The sequence below is a fragment of the Vigna unguiculata genome, chromosome 3 (genome assembly GCF_004118075.2).
Source record: "Vigna unguiculata cultivar IT97K-499-35 chromosome 3, ASM411807v1, whole genome shotgun sequence".
Taxonomy (NCBI): Eukaryota; Viridiplantae; Streptophyta; class Magnoliopsida; order Fabales; family Fabaceae; genus Vigna; species Vigna unguiculata.
In genome coordinates, this window is record NC_040281.1 from 34499769 (window position 1) to 34524231 (window position 24463).

A 24463-nucleotide genomic window follows, 5' to 3' on the forward strand; every position below is an offset into this window, starting at 1 on the left:
ACCCTATCCATAACTTTTTCCCTCCATCTGTTTGAAAACCAACATATGAGGGAAAAACTGTAAATAAATAATACTTTTTCCCCTTCTAGTATAGGAAATATATGATGTACTAAACAATGTAGATATAAGATGCATACAATATTGTAAATATATATATATATATATATATATATATATATATATATATATATATATATATATATATATATATATATATATATATATATATATATATATATAAATGTGAATATTTTAAATATAATTATATATCAATGTATAATTTTGCCTCTAAATGTTTATAAGTATATTGTAGAAATAATAATAATTAAATAAATAAATATAAAAAAAAATCGCCACATTAGATGGTATCAAAGCAATGTTTTGTGCGAGATCTGTGAAATGTGCTCATTATTTTTTTTAATAACTCATACGATTATAGATGGCAAACAATAGGAGGAACCATGAATTAACTGAAGCAATGCAAGCTATCAGAGACATGGATGCTGCTCTAATAAGGAATCAAAGACCTGAAGGAAACCCTGAATCACAAGGTTTAGCTAAATTTAGGAGAAACAAACCCCCACAATTTTCTAGAGGATATGATCTAGAAAAAGATGAATTATGGATTAAGGAGATGGAAAAAATATTTCGAGTTATGAACTGTGCTGACAACCAAAAGGTGAATTATGTTGTGTTTATGTTAATAGGAGAAGCTGAATATTGGTGGGATGGTACTAGGAGATTACTTGAAGGAGGAAGAGTAATTATTACCTGGGATGTATTTAGAACAAAGATTTTAGAAAAATATTTCCCTAATGATGTGAGGAGAGCAAAAGAAATAGAGTTTATGCAGTTGAAGCAAGGAAGTATGACAATAGGGGAATATGCTTCCAAGTTTGAAGAATTAGGGAAATACTCTACTTTCTTTTATCACCCATAGGAAAGGATGAAGCGTATAAAATTTAAAAATGGACTTAGAGATGAATTGAGAAAAGTAGTAGGAATACAAGGAATACTAGATGAATTGGGAGATTTTAAGAACAACCAAAATATCAAACCAAAGTATTTTGGACCCTAGACAAATAAAAATAAACGCAATGAGGGAAAACCTTACAATCGCCCACAATGGAGGACCCAATCCAACCAATCTTCATCAGGAAATTCTAGTAGACCTGTATATGATCGTATCAGATGCTTTAAATGCAGACAAGGTCATCATGCTAAAGATTGTCACCTTAAGGGACCAATCTGTTTCAAGTGTGGGAAACCTGGTCACCTATTCTCTGAGTGTGGACAACAAAAGTCACATTTCAATCCAACTGTAACCAAGACAAGACCTACCACAACAGGAAGAGTGTACACCATGACTGGAGCTGAAGCTGCTAAAAACCATGATCTAATTCAAGGTATGTGTTTTATTAAAGGAAAAACTTTAAATGTACTGTATGACTCAGGTGCAACTCACTCATTCATTTCCAATCATTATGTTCAACATCTTAATATGCCGACCTCTTTTCTAAAAACTAGTTTGGTTGTTTCAACTCCCATAAATGACTCAGTAATTACCAATAGAGTTTGTTTAGACTATCCACTGTTCATTGAGAATAGAAAATTCCTTGTAAATTTAATATGTCTACCTTTATCTCAATTAGAGGTAATCTTAGGTATGGACTGGTTATCTTCCAATCAAGTCCTTTTGAATTGTGCTGAGAAATCAGTAATATTTTCAAACTCTGAGAATCTTTTAAAATCACCTACCAATTCAAAAAGTGAGCCTTTAAAGAATGAAATTCAAGGGTACTTGTTATTATCTTCTACGGAAATAAAAGAAGAAGTTGAGTTGAAAAATATAGCAGTTGTTCAAAATTTTCCTGAAGTCTTTCCCAATGATATTCCTAGTCTACCACCTAACAGAGAAATCGAATTTTCCATAGATCTGATGGTTGGAGTTGGACCAATCTCTATTGCACCATATAGGATGTCACCCTCTGAATTAGCAGAATTGAAGAAACAATTAGAAGAGTTACTTGAAAAACAGTTCATTCGTCCTAGTGTGTCACCTTGGGGAGCCCCGATTTTGTTATTTAAAAAGAAAGATGGAAGTTTTAGGTTGTGCGTAGATTACCGTCAATTAAATAAATTCACTATAAAGAATAAATACCCTCTTCCTAGAATAGATGACTTGATGGACCAATTGAGAGGAGCCTCGGTATTTTCTAAGATAGATTTAAGGTTGGGATATCATCAAATTAGAGTAAAAACAGAAGACATACAAAAAAATGCTTTCAGAACTAGGTACGACCATTATGAATACCAAGTGATGCCTTTTGGTGTGACCAATGCTCCTGCAATATTCATGGATTACATGAATAGGATCTTCCATCCATTTTTAGATAAATTTGTGGTTATTTTTATAGATGACATTCTTATTTATTCTAAGACTCTTGAGGAACATGAGGAACACCTTCGGATTGTCTCGCAAATCTTGAGAGAAAAGAAATTGTATGCTAAATTGTCTAAATGTGAATTCTGGTTAGAGAAAGTAAAATTCTTAGGACATGTGATTTCCAATAAGGGAGTGTCAGTGGATCCGACCAAAGTAGAAGCAGTCCTACAATGGGAGCCACCAAAAACAGTGACTGAGATTCGCAGCTTTCTCGGTTTGGCAGGATATTATAGAAGATTCATTGAGGGATTTTCTAAAATAGTTATGCCTTTAACCCAACTCACCAAAAAGGGCCAAGCTTTTGTGTGGACAAAAAGATGTGAGAATAGTTTTCAAGAACTCAAGAAAAGATTAACCACTTCTCCTGTTTTAGCATTACCTGATCCTACTAGGCACTTTGTTATGTTTTGTGATGCTTCCAAAATGGGATTAGGTTGTGTTCTTATGTAAGATAAAAAGGGTAGTGGCATATGCTTCTAGACAATTAAGAAAACATGAGAAAAATTACCCAACCCATGATTTGGAACTAGCTACCATTGTTTTTGCACTTAAGATATGGAGACATTATGTTTACGGTGGAAAGTTTGAAGTTTTTATCATAAGAGTCTTAAATACTTGTTTGATCAAAAGGAATTAAATGTGAGACAAAGGAGATGGATGAAATTTCTGAAAGATTATGATTTTGAATTACAGTACCATCCAGGTAAGGCAAATGTAGTGGCAGATGCTTGAAGTAGAAAATCTTTACATATCTCCTCACTAATGATTCATGAGATGAATTTGTTAGAAAAATTTAGAGACATGAATCTGTCGGTCACCCTAAACCATGATAAAATACAATTAAAATCCATTCAGATCACTAACAATTTACAAAAACAAATCCATGAGGCACATGAAAGTGATGAATTCATTCAAAATAAAAAGAAATTGATAGGACAAAAGGATGGAGAGAATTTTGGCATAGATAGGACATGAACTTTGAGATTAAAGGATAGGATGTGTGTACCCAACAATGAAGAAATTAAGAAAATGATTCTAGAAGAAGCACATAAAATCAAATTAAGCATACACCCGGGCACAACAAAAATGTATCAAGATCTCAAGAAAATGTTTTGGTGGCCCAAAATGAAAAAGGAAGTGGCACAACATGTAGCAAAATATCTAGTTTGTCAAAAAGCCAAAATAGAACACCAAAAGCTAGCAGGAATGCTACAATCCTTAGATATACCAGAATGGAAATGGGATAGTATAGCAATGGATTTTGTAGTTGGCCTCCCACGAACCATTCAAAAATTTGATTCCATATGGGTTATCGTGGATAGGTTAACAAAGTCTGCTCATTTCTTACCCATTAACATTAGGTATTCATTGGAAAAATTGACTGAATTATACATAAGAGAAATTGTGAGGTTACATGGAGTTCTAATAAGTATTATATCTGATAGGAACCCTAGATTTACTTCAAAATTTTGGGGAAGTTTACATCAAGCCTTAGGTACCAAGCTTCACCTTAGCTCAGCTTATCATCCCCAAACTGATGGACAATCTGAAAGAACCATTCAATCTTTGGAAGATTTGCTGAGAGCTTGTGTGTCAGAAAATTTTGATAGTTGGGATCGATGCCTGCCTTTGATTGAGTTCACCTATAACAATAGTTTCCATTCCAGCATAAGTATGGCACCCTATGAGGCATTATATGGAAGGAAATGTAGAACACCTTTATGTTGGTTTGGGACCAGTGAGAATTTAGTATTAGGTCCTGACATGATTCATCAGACAACCGAGAAAATCAAAATGATCAGGGAAAAATTGAGAGCAACTCAAAGTAGACAAAAAAGTTATGCTGACAAGAAAAGACGACCTCTTGAATTTCAAGAAGGTGATCATGTATTCTTGAAAGTAACACCAACCATTGGAATTGGTAGAGTGATGAAATCAAAGAAACTCACCCCCCGGTTCATTGGTCCTTACCAAATTCTTAAAAAAATAGGTCATGTTGCTTATAAAATTTGTTTACCCCCGTTCCTTTCCAACCTTCATAATGTTTTTCATGTGTCTCAATTAAGAAAATATATTTCTGACCCAACTCATGTGATAAGACCTGATACAGTACAGTGAAAGAATAACTTTACATTTGACACAATGCCTCTAGTAAAAGTCATTTGGAATCAAGCTAATGGAGATATTACATGGGAATTAGAAGAAAAAATAAGAGGAATTTGTCCTCATTTATTTTAGTCAATAAAAACAAATTTCGCAGACGAAATTTTAGTATGTGAAGGAGAATTGTAACATCCAAAGATAAAGTAAAATTATATATATATATATATATATATATATATATATATATATATATATATATATATATATATATATATATATATATATATACTACACATTTAATAATAGGCACCAATTATTTTAATTATAAAAGTAATTTAAAGGCTAACATATCTTCAAAGTTTCAACTGTTATCAAGAATTCAGTGGCGTAAACTATAACATTATATATATATATATATATATATATATATATATATATATATATATATAATAAATTTAATTTTAGCATAATTATTAGTTTGTACAGTTATTAATAAAAAAAATGAGTGATAAGATTTCACATGATAAGTGCAATCCTTATTTATTCTGATGAGCATTAATGTAGAAAAAAAAATATATCAGTGACCAAGCGTTAAAAGCCAATATAAAGGGAATAGCGTTTACAAATCTAGTTAAAACTAAACTACATGTAATCATTACATTAAGACATATAAATAGGGGTGAGAGGTAAATGGGTGAAAGTGTGAAAGTGGTGAAACGTGATGAAGGAAGAAAAAAAAAACAGAGAGAGTTGGTGAGGTGAATCAAGGTCATTCAGAAATAGGTGGTGGGAATGCGACAGAGAAAAAAAAATATCATCAAAGCTTTAGTACAACCTTAGTATAATTTCCACAATAACTAAGGTAAGGGGAGGAGACATTTATCATTTTTTTTTACTTTGATAATTTTTATCTATTCACAATTATTTTTACCTCTATAAGTGGGGTGTCCCTAACCTCATTCTAATTTATATTTAGTTCTCGTTCCTATTTATTTATTTATATTCATCTCCAGTTATGCATTAATCTTATTTACTCACTTTACATTTACTCTCATTTACTTATTTATATTTATCTCCAGTTATGTATTGGTATTTTTTATTTATTTATATTTATTTTAATTATTCATTTATCCTAATTATTTATTTATTTATATAATTATATGGTCTAATATTGAAATAAAATTTATGATAAATAAAGATTTGATTATTGTAGTCGAAGGTATGACCTTGGGGATTTAAATGAGTTAGTATTACTCAAGATGAGATGTTCTTGAGTTACTTTGTTGGCCATGAGCTCAATTGTTCTGACTAGTCACTACAAAATTAATCAATATCTTTATAAAAGTATAATAAAAATCCAGTTTTATGGATTTGAGAGAATTTTCACTTCATTTTATTTTATTTTGATATGCTATATTTTTTTATGTGATATTTGTCTCACTTTCCTATTTTATGACTGTGTGTGAAAAACAAAATTTTGTAACTATATCATAGATGGCTGCTCCCAACATGTCTGATCCCTTCTTCGTCGACATTGTGGCTGTTTTTCTGGGGAATGCATGGCAAATCAATGTAGTGAATAATTCTGTAATATATCAGGGAACGGAAAACTCTACCATTACTTTTCTCTCTGCTCCGAATGCGTCGATTGTCATCGAAGGACAAATCGGAGTTACCTTTTATTTACCCCCAACAGTCCAAATGAACCCTATCCATAACCTTTTCCCTCCACCTGTTTGAAAGCCAGCATATGAGGGAAAAACTTTAAATAAATAATACTTTTTCCCCTTCTAATATAGGAAATATAAGATGTACTAAACATTGTAGATATAAGATGCATACAAAATTGTATATATATATATATATATATATATATATATATATATACACGTATGTATATATATGTAGGTATGTATATATATATGTATGTATGTATATATATATGTATATATACATATATGTATATATATGTATGTATATATAATTTTGCCTCTAAATGTTTATAAGTATATTGTAGAAATAATAATAATCAAATAAATAAATATAAAAGAAAATTATCGCCACAGGTATTGCTCGAGAAACCGTTCACGTTTTGATGGAAAATTCCTGCATTGACTGTGTATGGGTTTGGATATAGAAAATCCTCGACTTTTACAATATGTTATGGGTATGTACATATCCATTCCGTCCCCATTCCCATACTCGTCATGATACCCGTCCTCGCCATATCCCCGTTCCCGTTTAAATTATTAAAATATTCATAATCAATTAAATACTCTTATATATATATATATACATACATATACATATATATATATATATATATATATATATATATATGTGTGTGTGTGTGTGTGTGTGTATATATATATATATTACTATATTTTTTTTATTTTTTTCTATTTGTTTGGTTTGTCATAAAATTCATTTGTATCTCCAATATATTTTTCATCTTATCTGATAGAGATGTGACAATGAGTAAGGACAATGATCCATTGAAGAACTTCGAGGACCAATGACAAAGGCTAGAGTAAGGAAAGCAAAAGAAGCTTTGTAGCAAATGTTGTCCATATTATTTGAATACAAGCCTAAGTTTCAAGGAGAAAGGACCAAGGTTGAAAATTGCATCATGGTCCAAATGGAGAAGGACTAATATACCACTTTGCTAAAGTTTCTTAAGTTATTAGTTTGTTTAAATAAGGGCTTCCATAATTTGTGTGATGCCTCCTTTGGAAAGAGTGATTATTTCCTTCCATTTTTTATTCACCTCTTATTTCTTTCTTCTTCACCCAATTTTCAGAAAGAAAACTCAACTCTATACAGAATTATCTCGTGGTCATAACTCTCATTCTACTCATCCAAAATTAGTGATTTTTAAGCCTAAACTAAAGTTAAGAACATGAACTTTCATGACGTTTTAGAATCATCTCAATTGGAGTTTTATACCACAAGATATCAACGATTTTAAATTATTGTCCAAACTGAAATTTTAGCCTCTCCTATTTACCTTTTCAATAATTTTCCAAGTTTCCTACAAGGTTCTAACCCTAAAGATCTTAAGGTAGCCCTTGTGCAAATGGGTTTCACATCATTTGGTATCAGAGCTTTGGTTTAAGGGTTCATTAATATTTGCAAATTTAATAAATGTTTTTGTTCTCATGAAATTGTACTTGTTATTCTAATTTGAAATGTATACAATTATAATTTCTTTCTAAATATTTAATATCGAAGAAACAACCTTCCTCTTAATATTGAATATTTGATAATATTATGTGTACTATATGACGGATAAGACAAACACGAACTCAATACCCGACCTTAGCCGCTAAGACAAAACACTTAAACCTAACCACTAACTTATATTGATAATATGAACAAGCTTAAACAAGATAACTATACGAAAGAACAACGCGTACATAGCGGATAAAGACATATCGATAAAAGTCGTCTATCCCAAACTTAGGATATAACAAGTTGAAACCTCAAGTCAAATAGCATACATGAAGTTTAGGCTTGGGCCAGACCCATATGAGCCCAATAAGGACCTAGCCCATAAACACATTAAAACATAATTAATGCTCTATAAATAAAGGCGGACCCCAACAATTAAAGGTACACAATTCATTAATACTGAAAATTGAGATTTGACTTTGAGAGCTTTTGCTGACTTGATCCTTAGAGTCCTTTTTGCAGGTAACCTCGAAAATGTTCCATCCAGCGAGAGGATGTGAAGACAAGTCGAATAAAGTTGTAGAATACCCATCTAAGAGATTTCAAGGTTCGGGTAAGATAAGATTTAAGTCTCATAATATTCTATTATTGTTTATGCAGGAACATTATGTTTCCTTTATCATAATTTTTATTATTTTATAAATGTTAATTAATAAATATTGAAACAATAAGAAAGCGAGTACATGTAGGGTACATGTATAAGGGTATATGTATATACTCATTATTCGGTGGGGATGCAAATGATACGAAAGTTTGATACCTGTTGGGTTTGGGGATTGAGATGAGGATGAATTTTTTCTATGAGGATGAATATGAGATAGCGAAACCAGTCTCCGTCCTGTCTTGTCTTGTTGTCATCCATATTCTTGACTGTCATCTTTTACAATAAAGCAAATTGCTTTTTCAATTACTTTTTTAGAAAACATAGAATTTATCATATGATCCATTTTTGAGAATATTTACTTAATATATTTTTTATTTAAATTAGTTTTTCAAAAATATTTATATTTTTAAAAATATCTTTTAATTTTAAAAATTACTTATTATGTTAGGAATAGAAAATATTTTATGTTTTATACTCTATCACATTTTGTTTTATATATATATATATATATATATATATATATATATATATATATATATATATATATATATATATATATATATATATATATATCATAGCTTTCATAGTTCATAAGTCCCTAAAAATTCCCAATATTTCATATTATAATTATTCCACTCTTAAAATTTCATAAGTTCGCATCTCAATTAAGTCCGTATCAAATTCTTAAGATCAAAATGCATACTTAAGCGAATGTTTATTGTAATTAATATTTAGTGATTAATTTCATTTGGTAGCTAAATTTTAGAAATCAATTAAAAAATCAATTATAAATTTTTTTATTTATTATAGTAACTATTTTATTAACTGGTAATTTTTTTATTTAGTAAATTGGTATCTAAATTAGTTATTATAATAACTAACAATTTTTTGTCATTAAAATTGATCGTTAATGAGACATTTTTTTGTTGTGTTCATTTCTATCAATTTTTTTTTTATTTTCAAAAATGTTTAAGAACATACAATTCGAAATACAAAATTTGTATTTCCAAAATAAAAAAAATGCAATCTAAAATTCAAAACACAAATTTTACATACCAAATTATATAATCTGAAATACAATTTTTAATTTATATTCTAATATATAATTTAGAATGCATTTTAAATTTTTACTCTACGAATTTATAGTTCGAAATATTAAATTTTGTGTCATGAGTTATACTTAGAGTAAGAAAGACGACTATGTACTTGGAGCAGGAAAGGGGACTATGCCTAGAGGGGAAAGATGGTGGGAAGATGAGGAATAACATCGTCATGGTGGGAAGATGCCTAGGTGGGAAGATGGTGGGGACTATGCCACCTGTCTATTTTCATTTCCCCATACAACTTTCTGTCATTTTCTTTAGCTTTATCTGTAACTTAAAAAAAAAAAATAGATAGGGATTAAAGATGGTGGGAAGATGAGGATAAGATAGAAGTAAATTGCCTTTTCAATTTATTCATCTATAGAGGCGTTAAAAGAAATTATGGAAGAAATGCCTTTATATTTATTGAGACCGAACTGTGTAGAAAAATTGGGGTCTGTCCATAAATTTTAATTTTTGATAATAATGGGTTAAATGTCCAATACAATGCGTTCATAAAAACATTCAAATTTGTGAGGCTAATCATGAATTTGCATTCATCCAGACCAACCTAACCATTATCATGCATGCACTAAATGTCCCTCTCAATTTAATTAAATAAAGTTTTCTTTTAACTCTTAATTATTACACAACTATGTATGTAACTAAATTAGTACGCACAACACTAGTTAACTAATTAATGATATTAATAATGAGAGAAAAAAATAATTGTGATAAAAATGTGGGTATTGACAATATTATTTAAGTTATTTATGAAACATTTTTTTTATTTAGGTGATAAATACAACTCATTTTTATGATATTAAAATTATACACACAATCTATGTTAAGTTAAATTTAAGTTACTATTTATTGAATTTAAATTGAATTTTGTTCTTTAAAAATAATATTGTTAAAGTATATAAACATTTCTAATTTTTCTTCTTTATTTAATGCGCAAATTTAGGTAACAAAATTAAGATTTAAAACCACTTCAACATCCTTGCTTATTTATTTCTATTTATAGCTTCTGTTTTGCAAACAACACTCTCCTCATCATAGTTTGAAAAAACAGTTTAAACTACTTCTGTTAACATTCTTGTTTATATATATAATTCTTTCCTCATACCACAACTTCATATAAAAATATTAGAAACCCACCATTCTCTTTCATCTATTGATTTTCTCTTCATTAAGAACAAATATTCTTCATTATGGCCATTTCCAACCCTCAACACTTATTTTTCACTCTTATGGTTTTCTTTTTTATTTCACACCTTAGTTTTGCTATACCATCTAAGATAAACGGTTTGAAAATGAATGCTATTGATCGATGTTGGAGACCAAACTCTGAATGGATGAGACATCGTTCTCAATTGGCCACATGTTCTGTGGGCTATGCTGGCAAGATGATAAATAACATCGGTTCTGACCTTATTTATTATAAAGTTACTGACTCTAGTGATGATCCTATAAACCCAAAGCCCAACACCTTGAGATATGGAACTTCTATTATTCAAGGTAAAGTGTGGATCACATTTCAAAAGAACATGATTATCACATTAGAGAAACCTCTTCTCATTAGCAGTTTTACCACCATTGATGGTCGAGGTGTTAATGTCCATATTGCTAATAATGCATGTTTAATGATCTTTAAGGTAATATTTACTTACTAATAATTAAACTTGCATGCCTGAAAATTAAGCATTACAAAATTATTTTCATGAGCTACCATATTGTATGAAACTTTACTTATTTTATTATAGGCCACCAACATAATCATTCATAACATTCGAGTTCATCATTGCAAACCTCAAGCTCCTGGGATTGTAATGGGGCCTAAAGGAAAGGTGATTCCTTTAGGACATGTAGACGGAGATGCAATAAGATTGGTTACTGCTTCAAAGATTTGGATTGATCATAATACACTTTATGATTGTCAAGATGGTTTGCTGGATGTGACACGAGGTTCTACTGATGTGACTATCTCCAATAATTGGTTCAAAAACCAAGATAAAGTTATGCTTCTTGGACATGATGATGGATATGTGAGAGACAAGAATATGAAAGTTACAGTGGTGTATAACCATTTTGGACCTAAATGCAATCAACGTATGCCAAGGTGAATAATTGCAAAACTAAGTACTAAAATATACACAAAGTAAAAGTATGCAATACAATTTGCTTTTATTAACAAACAAATTAATCTCTCAGGATTCGTCATGGATATGCACATGTAGCAAACAATCTTTATCAAGGATGGCTTCAATATGCTATTGGTGGAAGCATGGAACCTAGTCTGAAAAGCGAAGCTAATCTCTTTGTAGCACCAAAAATAGGGAACAAAGAGGTAATAAATTTTAGAATTTTCATTCCACCTATTTCATATCCAATCGATAATTAATCACTTAGTAGCACTATACTAATTGTTTATTATGTGTAGGTGACATGGAGAAAGAGCAATGATACAAATGGAGATAGATGGGATTTTCATTCGGTAAGGGATATGTTTGAAAATGGAGCCTCATTCACTGTAACAAAAGGAGGAAGTATGCAAAAACCGAATTATAGCAAGGAACAAATTTTCAAAGTTGTAGATGCCAAATTTGTAAGATCGTTGACACGTTCATCGGGCGTGTTACGTCTCAATAAAAATTATATATATTGATTACCGAATGTAAAAGAGGAATAATGTTCTAAGTTATTTTAAAATTGTTGATATTTTATAATAGGTAACAAAATTGTAGTCATAAAATTTTGTCGAAAATGAAATGACAGTGATGGAGAAACAATTAAACAACAATTAACATATTAAAGTATGTTTCATTTAATCGGTGAGGAAAAACAATAAAAAATAACAACAATAACAAAAAAATAAGACACTGAAACTTTTAACATGAGAAAAATCTCTTAGTACGAGAAATAAAAAATCATGGTACAAGTTAGTCAATCAAACTTCATTAAAATTATATATGTATACAAGAGAGTCAAATCAAAATCATAAACAAATTATTTCCTTGCATTATCAAAACATGGACATGAGGACTTACAATTACCATTCGAGTAAGTTTCCAAACATTCACATGTAAACATTTTTAAAACCCACAACACACTAGGAAAATGATGTAAGTATCTTTAAAACTCAATCACTTACAAGATCCCATAGCAACAACCAAGGCAAGTGCTCATCAAAAGACAATGCTTGATGCTGAATTGGATCTAACATACAATTTGAAAGTGTTTTAATCCTAGAAAAATGTATTTGTCACTTTTGTTAATTTAATAACTTGTTGGTGTGATAGGTTGCAATATTCAACCTCAAGCGGTCAACATACTACCTTAACATAATAATATACAATGTTCTCAAGGTTTAACTTTCATGTTAGGAAATTGTAGCATGGGGGTGGTGGTTGCATTTACATTGTTAGTACTTTTGAGCCTCCAATTAAGGGTCTAATACATGTGTCAATCCCAAAAGTTTGTTCTCGACCTGTTTTGACCAAGTATGTGATTACTACTCGAAATAAGTGGAAGATATTGAATAGATTTTGAAAATGTAATTGCAGATCCAAAGTTATTCAAACTATTGAATAAGAAAGAGGCTGACCAAAAAATACACAAGTGGAAGAAATAGTAGATAGATTGTAATAAGTGGTTATAAGTAAGAATATGTAATCGTGAAAAAGGGTTGTCATTGTTATAGTTGAACTAGTTTTCTAATGCTTTTATTGTTCAGTGTTAGTTGTTTACTTTAAGACTTCAATGATATTCTTAAAAACGTTTCTATTAATGTAACTATTTAATTGTAATTCATGTTGCCCTGCCATGTTTATTGCTAACATTATTGACAAACCAAACTAATACGGTTATTGCCTAACATTATTGTCAAACAAAACTAACTTAATTTTTCGATTAGAAAGGATCCTTAGTCCGGTCAAAATAGTGGTCAGGTTGAATTTTAGTAAATACATTGTGTGTTAACTTCCATTTTCTACACTTCCCAACCACATGAAGGTTAACATATTCATTGAGTACGTTAGTAACTTACATTCTACTACAACAAAACATATATGATATTATGTTTCTCTAGAAAGTACAACAATGTACTAGTTGTTTTGGCTACCTTGGTCTCTAAATTAGTCTCTAATTAAAAAATTGGTTGCTAAATTGGTCTCTAAATATATTTTTTGGTCATAAAATTTGTCATTATTTGATAGTTTGTTTGTAATCTTAATATAGTATCCCTAAGCATTTATCTATTTATTTATGAATTTATGAATAAATGATATTTATAAATTTTCACTTTTGATATAGTTTATATTGAACCAAAAGTCTGATTTATAGAGTGTAACTCAATCGGCTAAAATTCATTGCACAATCAAACTATGAATAGTAAAATCAAATATAAGACAACCTCAAGTAATGTGTTTAAAATTATACGCCCCAACAAAATATTACTTGTATATGACAAAAACATTAACTGTACCACCAAAGTAGCCTCAATACTAATATGAAATCTAACACAACGTCAATTACATCCAAAACATAGATGGAAGTAAAACAAAATGTACAATAGATAAATCATAATTATAATAAACATTTAAACCATAGATTTCACACAGTTCCAAATGACATCATTCATTTCTCAATTTTGATATATTTTTGTCCTGAAGGTCTGGTAACTCATCGTTTGGCACATCTGAAGTAGTACAACAATATTTTTTAAAGGGATTTTATGCTTCATGATTACTATGATCAATTTCTACAATGAGGTCTACAGTTTAGCTAACCATCTTCCTCACTCTTCGCTATTAGTAAAATCATTAAAAAATGAACATAGCATATTCATTAGCATATTCAATATTCAATCTTTGTAACATAAATATTTATAAAAGTAAAGATATAAGGTTTAAATATTTACAATAAAGTTGTATTTGGCATCAACAAACTTTTGTATGATATCTTCATCAATACAAATTTTCTTGGGATGGTGAATAATTTCTGTCGAACAACCTAAGCAATATAGAACTGATGTACGTTATATAATTATATCATTTTATCATTGTATATAAGATCAAGGCATAAATGATCATGTAACATCCTAGATGGATATTACTTGATAATATATAATTTTATTGTAATTCAAGATAGTAAATAAGGTTCCCAAATGCGGGAAAATTCAAAACTTATATCGTTGTAGTTATATTACGCTGTGACATCATTATTACAAGCTCATATTTGAGAAAAGCCTCATAAAGTTTATTACAAATGTATGAAATTAAAACATAGAGTAAATCATCTAGTTTGTCCCGCTCAATGCCTATGCATCAGCATGCTCACTTGGATTCCCATATGCTCCCGCATGACAAGTCACGCGATCATCGTCAAACACAAATAGAAAGGGTGAGTTGAGAAAGAAAATATAATATACTCAATGAATAATAATAATTACCACTCACCTAATCTATCTTAGCCAATTTTAATTTATTGACTTCTCTGTATTAGTTCCCACCACAATCTCAACCTATATGAGAAAGATCCATTTACAACCTTGATCATTAGGAATTGTCATGCTCCCACGAACCTACACGCTCGTGATCCAACCCTACGGACCTCCTTGCTCGTAGTCCAGCTCTACGAACCTGCCCGCTTGAGTCCAACATGTGTGAACACCTACTATGAACCTCCCCGCTCATAGCAGCCTCAAGTGTGAGCACAAAACATACGAATCTCCCCGTTTGTATCCCCACACAGGAGTACAAAAGATACAAACATCCCCTCCCGCATAAATCACACATCTCACATCTCCGTTATGAACCTCCCCGCTCATAACTAATCTAGCATATCCCTGACCAAGCCATCAAGGTCAAACATGCAAATCCATCTGCGATAGACCCTTGCCTCTACACTATCGCTTGGCGTTGCCTAAGCGCCGCCAAGCGAAAACATGCTCTTGACCTCCTGGTAGTAAATTCCTGTCGCCAAGCGTTACGCACACCATAAATCAGATTTCTACTGGTTTAGGCACAACAACACATTTTCTGGCACACCCAAGCATATCAATCACACAACCATAATGCTAAATTCATGATATCACAGTTCTCATGCTACAGATTCCATCATCACAATTCCTTAAGGACAATGAAACATAAATACTCAAGCAATTCAACTTAAAATTATGCATCAATTGGAAGTAGTTAAACATGTATTGAACCATATGATCTTAAGTCCAACAACACCATCAGTCATACAATCTCATCATCACCAATCGTTAATACTCATACATCCATATAGCTTATACCTTTTTTCACAATTCATATTGCCCCACAAATAACTCACACACACAGACTATCTCAAAAATTATTTTATTCATTTAGTAGTTCACACACACACACACACACACATATATATATATATATATATATAAGTGAAAAGCCTCTAATTTGCCATTTTCTAGACTCTTAAGGTATAAAACCAGTTTATCAGTACCAACAATGTTCCTTCTACTCTTTTTCCTAATCCATGACTCAACCAATATAAGTTCCACATGTAAATATGTAACTTTAACCCATTGCATCAATACCACCAGTTGAACACCTATACATCATACAATCATGCCATACTGAAATCAACAACATACCCAATAACTCCCAAGTTCATTTTCTCATTGAGCCAACCCAAAACTGAGCGTTGGCCAACCTTTATTGCCTGGCGGCACCTATCCACCGTCAGGATTCTAGATATTCCAGATTTCCTTGCACCTACTGGAAAACCCGAAAACCCAATTTTGCAATCAACATTCTAGATGCAATTAAACCACAATATTCACACATCCATTCATGCATTCAAATTTTGATTCATCCAACCCAACATTACAACTATCAATTTTCCAACTTCTACACATTATAAATTTACAATCAAACCTAAATCCATATTAATCCTGTATTTGCCCACAAACCCCAATTTATCAAATCACCCCAACAACATACATTATCATCCAATTATGCCAAGAAACATGTTACGAAGATCATACAATTACAGAACGCCAAACACATCACGAAAACATAAAAAATGCATCGAACTATACGATTCCAGTGCATATGCCTGACAGTTCTTCATTGTCACCAAGAGGTTCATCACAGAATCTAAAAAACCATGTGAAAATGGTTGTGTTGCCTGGCGGGACCTTCTTAGCTGTCAGGCAATTTCTGGACAAAATTCCAGAATTTACGAAAAATCGCACAAATTAGAAAAATAATCAAGCATTCAAGCCAATCATCATCCAAAACAAAATTAAAGGAAGATAAAAAACATAAGGACAACTCCCCTTACCCGATTTCCTTGCTCTTAGTGCACTCCCAATGATCCTTTCTCGCCCCCAAAGCTTCAACTCTTGTTCCTACTCTAAAACTCTTTTCCAGGACGCCCTTTCTCTCCCTAAATTGCAAATTTCGTTTCTCTCTACCTTTTCTTGATGCCACACTCTATGACCCTTTGCTTTCTCACTCACTCTCTTCTCCCTCTGAATTTCTAGCCTCCAAAATAAATAAAAAATATACTAAAATGAAAACTTAATTAAAAATTAAAAAATATACTTCCCCAACAGCTACCTCTACGCTACCCTTCTGATTTCTCAGAGGAGCTCTAGAGTTTCTAGGCTTTTCCTTCGTTAGCAAAAACATTAAACATAAAAATATAACTTGTTCCTGCAGAGAACAAACATGAGATTAGACACAAGCGTCACCTTACCATGTAGTCCGCTATCTCTTCAGTTGGCCTCTTCCCGGTCAATACGTGTCGGCTTGGACCCAGGAGGGGTTACCTGCAGAAGGGTCTCCGAAGCTCAAGTTAGTCAAAGCTCTCAGAGAGTCAAATCAGTGATTAATGAATACGTACCTTTAATTACTGGGGTCCACGTGTATTTATAGAGCATTAAATGACGTTTGACCATTTCATGGGCTGGGTTTTGACTTGGGCTCTAGTTTGGGCCATGAATGGGCCTGGGCTCCAAATCAGGCCCTTGAAACCTATTGAAGGCGGGACATCGATGTTAGTTAACGTTCTAGGCAAGTAGTCGGTCTCGACCGGCTACTTGCCTAGATGGCTTGTGCTGGTGGTGTCCGGGTATTAGATACTAGGTGGTTTCGATGTGTATACTGTTTACTTGGTTGAGTTTGGCTAGGTACGGTACACCAGTCCCCCAACCTTGTCCGATATGGGTTGTCGGTCAAGGATGATATCTGTTGGTGAGCTAGCAGAACCGGCTAGGTGTGATACACCAGTCCCCCAGCCTTTAAGTGTGGTGAACAGTGTTAAGGCTTGGAATTTGCAAGTGTCAGAAGGTAGGTGAAAGGGCGTCAGGTGGTCACATCGTTAAAGTTTTGGCGCCGTCGTTTTTTAGGTGTCATATCCTTCATAATGATGGTGTCGATTGGTCTGGGGTTTTATTTTGGCGGGAAGAGTTTTAGTCGTTTGGGATCGTGGACTATAAATATGGGTTTGAAAGCAGCTGAGGGTTTACTTGGTTCATTTGCGAGAGTTTCGAATTCAGAGATCTTGCGCGCGTCATACTGTCCGACTAGTTCCCAAATTCAGCCGACATCTTCCCGTAAAAACGAAAACAGGTATGTCTAGTAGCGATAGCACATCGTTATCTGCGTCTAGTAGTAGTGAAAGTACTGAGTCAGATAGGAGTAGGGATGACCGGCTTGGCGGAGAAGGTATGAGTTCTGGAATTGGTACAAGCGGGATGCCGATGGAGGTGGTGAGGGACGTTCGAGAGGATCCTCCTAAGGAGCTGGAGGAGAGTAACTGGCCGGCCAAGGGCGGCTATGGATGGGTCGCTGCTGATGTTCGTGACCAGTCATCATTGTTTAGGTGGTCTCGCCTGTTAAACTCTTGGCTAAACTGTACACCCGTCATGTCTAGGGGGGTCAGCGGAGATATCGTTTCGCTGGAGAGGGTGAACGCCATCGACCGAGTATGCCACGTGGCGGAGAGGGTATGAGTTCTGGAGTTGGTACAAGCGGGATGCCGATGAAGGTAGTGAGGGACGTTCGAGAGGATCCTCCTGAGGAGCTGGAGGAGAGTAACTGGCCGGCCAAGGGCGGCTATGGATGGGTCGCTGCTGATGTTCGTGACCAGTCATCATTGTTTAGGTGGTCTCGCCTGTTAAACTCTTGGCTAAACTGTACACCCGTCATGTCTAGGGGGGTCAGCGGAGATATCGTTTCGCTGGAGAGGGTGAACGCCATCGACCGGGTATGCCACGGGCAGGAAGGGGCTACTGAGAAGTTCTTTTATATGTATATGTGCCATTTTTCTCAGCTTCACATACGACTACCCTTTGACGACTTCACTATGGGCGTGCTGCGGGCGTTGAATGTGGCGCCTACTCAGCTACACCCTAATAGTTGGGCTTACTTACAGGCCTTCCGCATTCTGTGCGAGTCTTTGTACTTGGAGCCTTCCCCCTATGCATTCTTGTATTTTTATGACACCAGACCCCGAAGGCCGGCTACTTGGCTTTCTTTAATCAGCCGTCCTAGCATCAGCAGGTTGGATGCATTCTCCCAATCTTTCAAGCACTTCAAAGACGGGTACTTCAAGGTCGTAGTGAAGGAGGGAGGTGAGCCGTATTTTCTGAATGCAGATGGGAGTGCCAAGTTTCCTTTTAGCTGGACCAACAATCCTTGTCGTTATAAAGATATGGGAGTGGAGGAGTTGTCGGCTGGTGACAAGGAGGTGGTGGGGATATTGTTGAGATTTGTGGATAAGTTGCCCACTAAGGGCCTAGTTAGGGTTTATAATTCGGTGCATCCAATAATAGATATTGAAGGTATCTGTTTATTACTTAAGTTGTGTTAATGATGCTAAGTTGTTTTGATCCGAGTTGTGATATGTTATTGTAGGGCATATGGCGCAATCTGGTAAGAAGAATTTGGCGCTTTTTCAATCACTGAGGAAGGAGATGGCCGCCAAGGCCAAGGAGGCTGGGAAAGCTGATGTTCCAAATTTGCAGGAATCGGTTGTTGAAGTACATATGCACGGCGGAACGAAGTGGAGAGTTGAGCTCCCGCCTCGACCTGGGAAGGGTAAGGACGTGAAGAAAATAAGGGCGGCTATCCTTGGGTCAGCTAGTGGGGCGGGATCGGCTAGCGGGGAGAGGTTGCCGGAGGCCGGGCTGATTGAATTGCCGGAGATATCCGTGAGGAAGGACATCTCGATCAACCTTCCAGACACTGTTGTGAACTCTATTGATAACATGGAGGTTGATCATATCGTGAGAACAATGGTGGAGTTTGGAAGCAAGGCTTTAGTCTTGGGTCGACGTGTGGGGTCCCTTTACAGAAGGGAAGTGAAGGAGGTGGGGGAGTTGCAGGGTAAGGTGGACAAGCTTGCGGAGGAGAAGGCGGCGCTAGAGAAGGAGAAGGAAGGGTGGGAAGCTGAGAGGAAGAGGCTGGCGTCATGGAGAGTGCGTTGTTTAGATTCTAAGGAGAAACTGAACAAGCGTATAGGGGAGCTGGAAGAAGATTATGAGGATTTGAAGGACAAGTACGACGGGGCTGTTGGGGAGTTGGATGATTTGAAGAACAGCGTTATCCAAGAGCATATAAATGGTTTCGAGAAGGGGTTGCGGCAGACGGCTTTCTTCTATAAGGATGTGGATGCCCTGGATTCAAGATTCGATGTGGATAAAGATGTAGTTGGCGGAAAGTTGGTAGGGGAGGATGAAGAGGGTGGGAAGAGGTTGGGAACGAGGCGGCCGAGGAAGAGAAAGATGCGGACGCGGCCGTGGTGGGTGATGACAACAAAGCAGCATAGGACCTTTAATGTTTATAATTTGAAAGCTGGAATTATGTCTGTAATAATTCGTACACTATGTCTGTAATACCTCGTATACTGTTTGTTTTTAAAATGATGAATGCTTTGTGTATGCTGTGTTTTATTGGATGCCGATAACTTGTGTGATAGTGGTGCATTATTGGTATGGTATAATTATGAGCGAGTGTTTTGATGTATGTGATGTTTTGTAAATTCGATTTTTATTGAGGGTGTTCGACCCAGGCCGCTTACTTGTGGTAAGGGTGGGGAACTTAAACGAATTAACCACGAGTAAAGGGTGTTCGACCCAAGCCGCTTACTTGTGGTAAGGGTGGGGAACTTAAACGAATTAACCACGAGTAAAGGGTGTTCGACCCAGGCCGCTTACTTGTGGTAAGGGTGGGGAACTTAAACGAATTAACCACGAGTAAAGGGTGTTCGACCCAGGCCGCTTACTTGTGGTAAGGGTGAGGAACTTAAACGAATTAACCACGAGTAAAGGGTGTTCGACCCAAGCCGCTTACTTGTGGTAAGGGTGGGGAACTTAAACGAATTAACCACGAGTAAAGGGTGTTCGACCCAGGCCGCTTACTTGTGGTAAGGGTGGGGAACTTAAACGAATTAACCACGAGTAAAGGGTGTTCGACCCAAGCCGCTTACTTGTGGTAAGGGTGGGGAACTTAAATGAATTAACCACGAGTAAAGGGTGTTCGACCCAGGCCGCTTACTTGTGGTAAGGGTGGGGAACTTAAACGAATTAACCACGAGTAAAGGGTGTTCGACCCAGGCCGCTTACTTGTGGTAAGGGTGGGGAACTTAAACGAATTAACCACGAGTAAAGGGTGTTCGACCCAAGCCGCTTACTTGTGGTAAGGGTGGGGAACTTAAATGAATTAACCACGAGTAAAGGGTGTTCGACCCAGGCCGCTTACTTGTGGTAAGGGTGGGGAACTTAAACGAATTAACCACGAGTAAAGGGTGTTCGACCCAGGCCGCTTACTTGTGGTAAGGGTGGGGAACTTAAACGAATTAACCACGAGTAAAGGGTGTTCGACCCAGGCCGCTTACTTGTGGTAAGGGTGGGGAACTTAAACGAATTAACCACGAGTAAAGGGTGTTCGACCCAGGCCGCTTACTTGTGGTAAGGGTGGGGAACTTAAACGAATTAACCACGAGTAAAGTAGTATAGAGTCATAAAGTAGGGAACCACTCATTTTGTTTATGCAAATAGGGGTGCCTGGTTAAAACCTCCTTGGCCAAAATCCTCCTTAGGGAAAAAAGACCAAGTGAGGAAAAAGAGTACACCCGTGGTTACAAGTATTGATCCGCTTATGATGCATGTTCAACTGAAGTAGAACTTGAGGTGGGATACATTCCATGTGTTGGGGATTTCTTCCCCAGATAGTTGTTCTAGGCGGTAAGCCCCACCTCCTGCGTCTTCTCGTATGCGGTATGGGCCATCCCAATTGGCGGAGAACTTGCCATCCTTCTTTCTAGCACTGTTGGCCATTCTCCATACTAGGTCTCCTATGACAAACGATCGTGGGTGCAGGTTTGCGTTATATTTCCTGGCAGCTCGTTGTTTGGCGGCGAGATTGCGTATTTGGGCTTTTTCTTTGAGTTCGGGAAGGAGGTTGAGATGTAAGGCCATGTTTTGGTGGTTGTGAGTTGGGTCGTACAGTTCTCGGTGCAGGGATGGTTCGCCAATTTCTACTGGTATCATGGCGTCTGCGCCGTAGACTAGGCTGAAAGGGGATTCATTTGTTGACGATTGAGGGGTGCATCTGTAGGCCCATAGCACTTCAATTAATTCTTCTGGCCATCGGCCTTTAGCGGTATCCAATCTTTTACGCAGCTCTACGAGGATAACTTTGTTTGCCGCTTCCGCTTGCCCATTGGTCTGTGGGTGTTCTACAGAACTTGTGATGTGTTTGATGCCTAAGCCGGTGTAGAATTTTGCTAACTCCTTGTCAATAAATTGTCGGCCGTTATCTGTTATGATGGTATGTGGTACACCATATCTGCATATGACGTCCTTCCACACAAACTGCTGGACTTGCTGGGCCGTGATAGTGGTCAATGGCTTGGCTTCAATCCATTTGGTGAAGTAGTCAACGGCTACGATTAGGAACTTAACCTGCCCTTTGCCGGGTGTGAAGGGGCCTAGGATGTCCATTCCCCATTTAGCGAATGGCCAGGGGGACAGTATGTGGCGTAGTTGTTCTTGTTTTTGATGTATAAGGTTGCCGTGCTTCTGACATGGTTTGCATTTCTTGACGTAGTCTTGGCAGTCCGCCTCTATTGTGGGCCAGAAGTATCCGGCTCTGAGAATTCTTGTGGCCATGGTGCGTGCGCCTGAATGATAACCACAAATTCCTTCGTGTAGTTCCTTAATGACATACTGGGCTTGTTCTGGCGTGACACATTTAAGTAGGGGCTGGCCGTATCTGCGTTTGTAGAGGTCGTCGCCTACCATAGTGTACCTGACGGCCTTGGCCAGCCAAGTTTTGTCCGCGTCGGCAGGGGGGTTGCCGGTTTTGAGGTACTGAATGTAAGGGGTGGTCCAGTTTGGGTTTTGGGTGGGGGTGATGCTGTTTGATGGGGTGTGGGTTAACGTTTGGCAAGTGTGTGTGACGGAAGGTGTGGATAGTGTTTGCTGTAGCAAGGATCAGTTACGGTTTTTGAGTTTGGTACTGGCTAATTTGGAAAGGATGTCGGCTCTGACATTGTCAGTTCTGGGTATGTGTTCGACGCGGACTTGTTCAAAGGCGGATTGGATGATTGCGCGGACTAGATGGTAATATTGTTGGAGGATGGGGTCTTTGATTTGGAACTCGTCGTTCAGATGACCTACGGTGAGTTTGGAGTCGGTTTTGCATGTTAACTTTTTGACGCCGACTTCACGGGCTAGAGAGAGGCCGGCGAGGATAGCTTCGTATTCGGCTTGATTATTCGACGTTTTGAAAGCGAAGTGAAGAGATTTCTCAATGAGGATGTCGTTGGGGCCTTCCAACACGATGCCGGCACCGGCACCCCTTGGGTTCGAGGAGCCATCTACATGAAGCGTCCATTGGTCCTCAACAGGTGTTTGTTGTAGGTCATTGACGAAGTCTAAGAGACATTGGGCTTTGATGGGGCCGTGTGGTTCATAGCGGATGTTGAATTCGGAGAGCTCCACGGCCCATGATGACATGCATCTGGCTAAATCTGGTTTTTGTAGTATTTTTTGGATTGGGTAATCGGTCTTGACGGTTATGGTGTGGTTTTGAAAATACGGGCGTAAGCGGCGTGCGGCGTGGACCAAGGATAGGGCTAGTTTTTCTACCATTTGGTATCTGGTTTCAGGATCTTGTAGTGTCCTGCTTACGAAATAAACAGGATGCTGCGTGCCTTCTGCTTCTTGGACAATGGCAGCATTGACGGTGTGATCGGTGGCCGTGATGTATACTAGCAGGGGTTGGCTGATGTCGGGTTTGCGAAGGATGGGGGGTGAGGTTAGGGATGTTTTGAGTTTGAGTAAGATTTGTTCACAATCATCAGTCCACGTGAACCGGGCGGATTTCTTTAGGAGCTGAATTGTGGGTTGAGTTTGTTCTGCTAGTTTTGGTAGGAAGCGAGATATAGCCGTGAGGCGGCCGATTAGTCTTTGGACTTCCTTAATGGTGGTGGGGCTGCGCATCTCGATGATGGCCCTGCATTTTTTAGGGTTAACTTCTATGTCGCGCTGGGTTAACATGAAACTGAGGAATTTACCCCGGTCGACGCCGAACACGCACTTATCGGGGTTTAGGCGGAGGTTGTACAGGCGTAGGGCAGAGAAAACTGCCTCTAAATCTTTAGCGTGCTGATGATGGCTTGGGGACTTGACGACCATGTCATCGACGTAGACTTCGACACAGTGTCCTGTGAGGTGGCTGAAGATTTTGTCCATTAGCCCTGGTAGGTTGCCCCAGCGTTTTTGAGGCCAAAGGGCATGACTCTATAGAAGTAGTTGGCATCATCTGTGATGAAGGCGGTCTTGTGCATATCTGCTGTGGCCATGGGTATTTGGTTATAACCTGAGTATGCGTCTAAAAAGCTAAGTACTTTATTTCCTGCCGCGCCGTCTACGAGGCGGTCGATGTTGGGTAGGGGGTAGGCGTCGCGAGGGCACGCCTTGTTCAGGTCTATGTA

The 24463-nt window shown here is 36.4% G+C and overlaps 1 protein-coding gene across 1 annotated transcript; it reads left to right on the plus strand.

Annotated features, from left to right (window-relative positions):
* The first annotated feature begins 10719 nt into the window (after positions 1-10719).
* On the plus strand, positions 10720-12134 carry LOC114175359 (probable pectate lyase 16). Its single transcript, XM_028060136.1, has 4 exons — positions 10720-11124; positions 11233-11588; positions 11681-11816; positions 11910-12134. The coding sequence occupies exons 1-4, from the start codon at positions 10720-10722 to the stop codon at positions 12132-12134; spliced, it is 1122 nt and encodes a 373-aa protein (XP_027915937.1).
* Positions 12135-24463: the final 12329 nt, after the last annotated feature.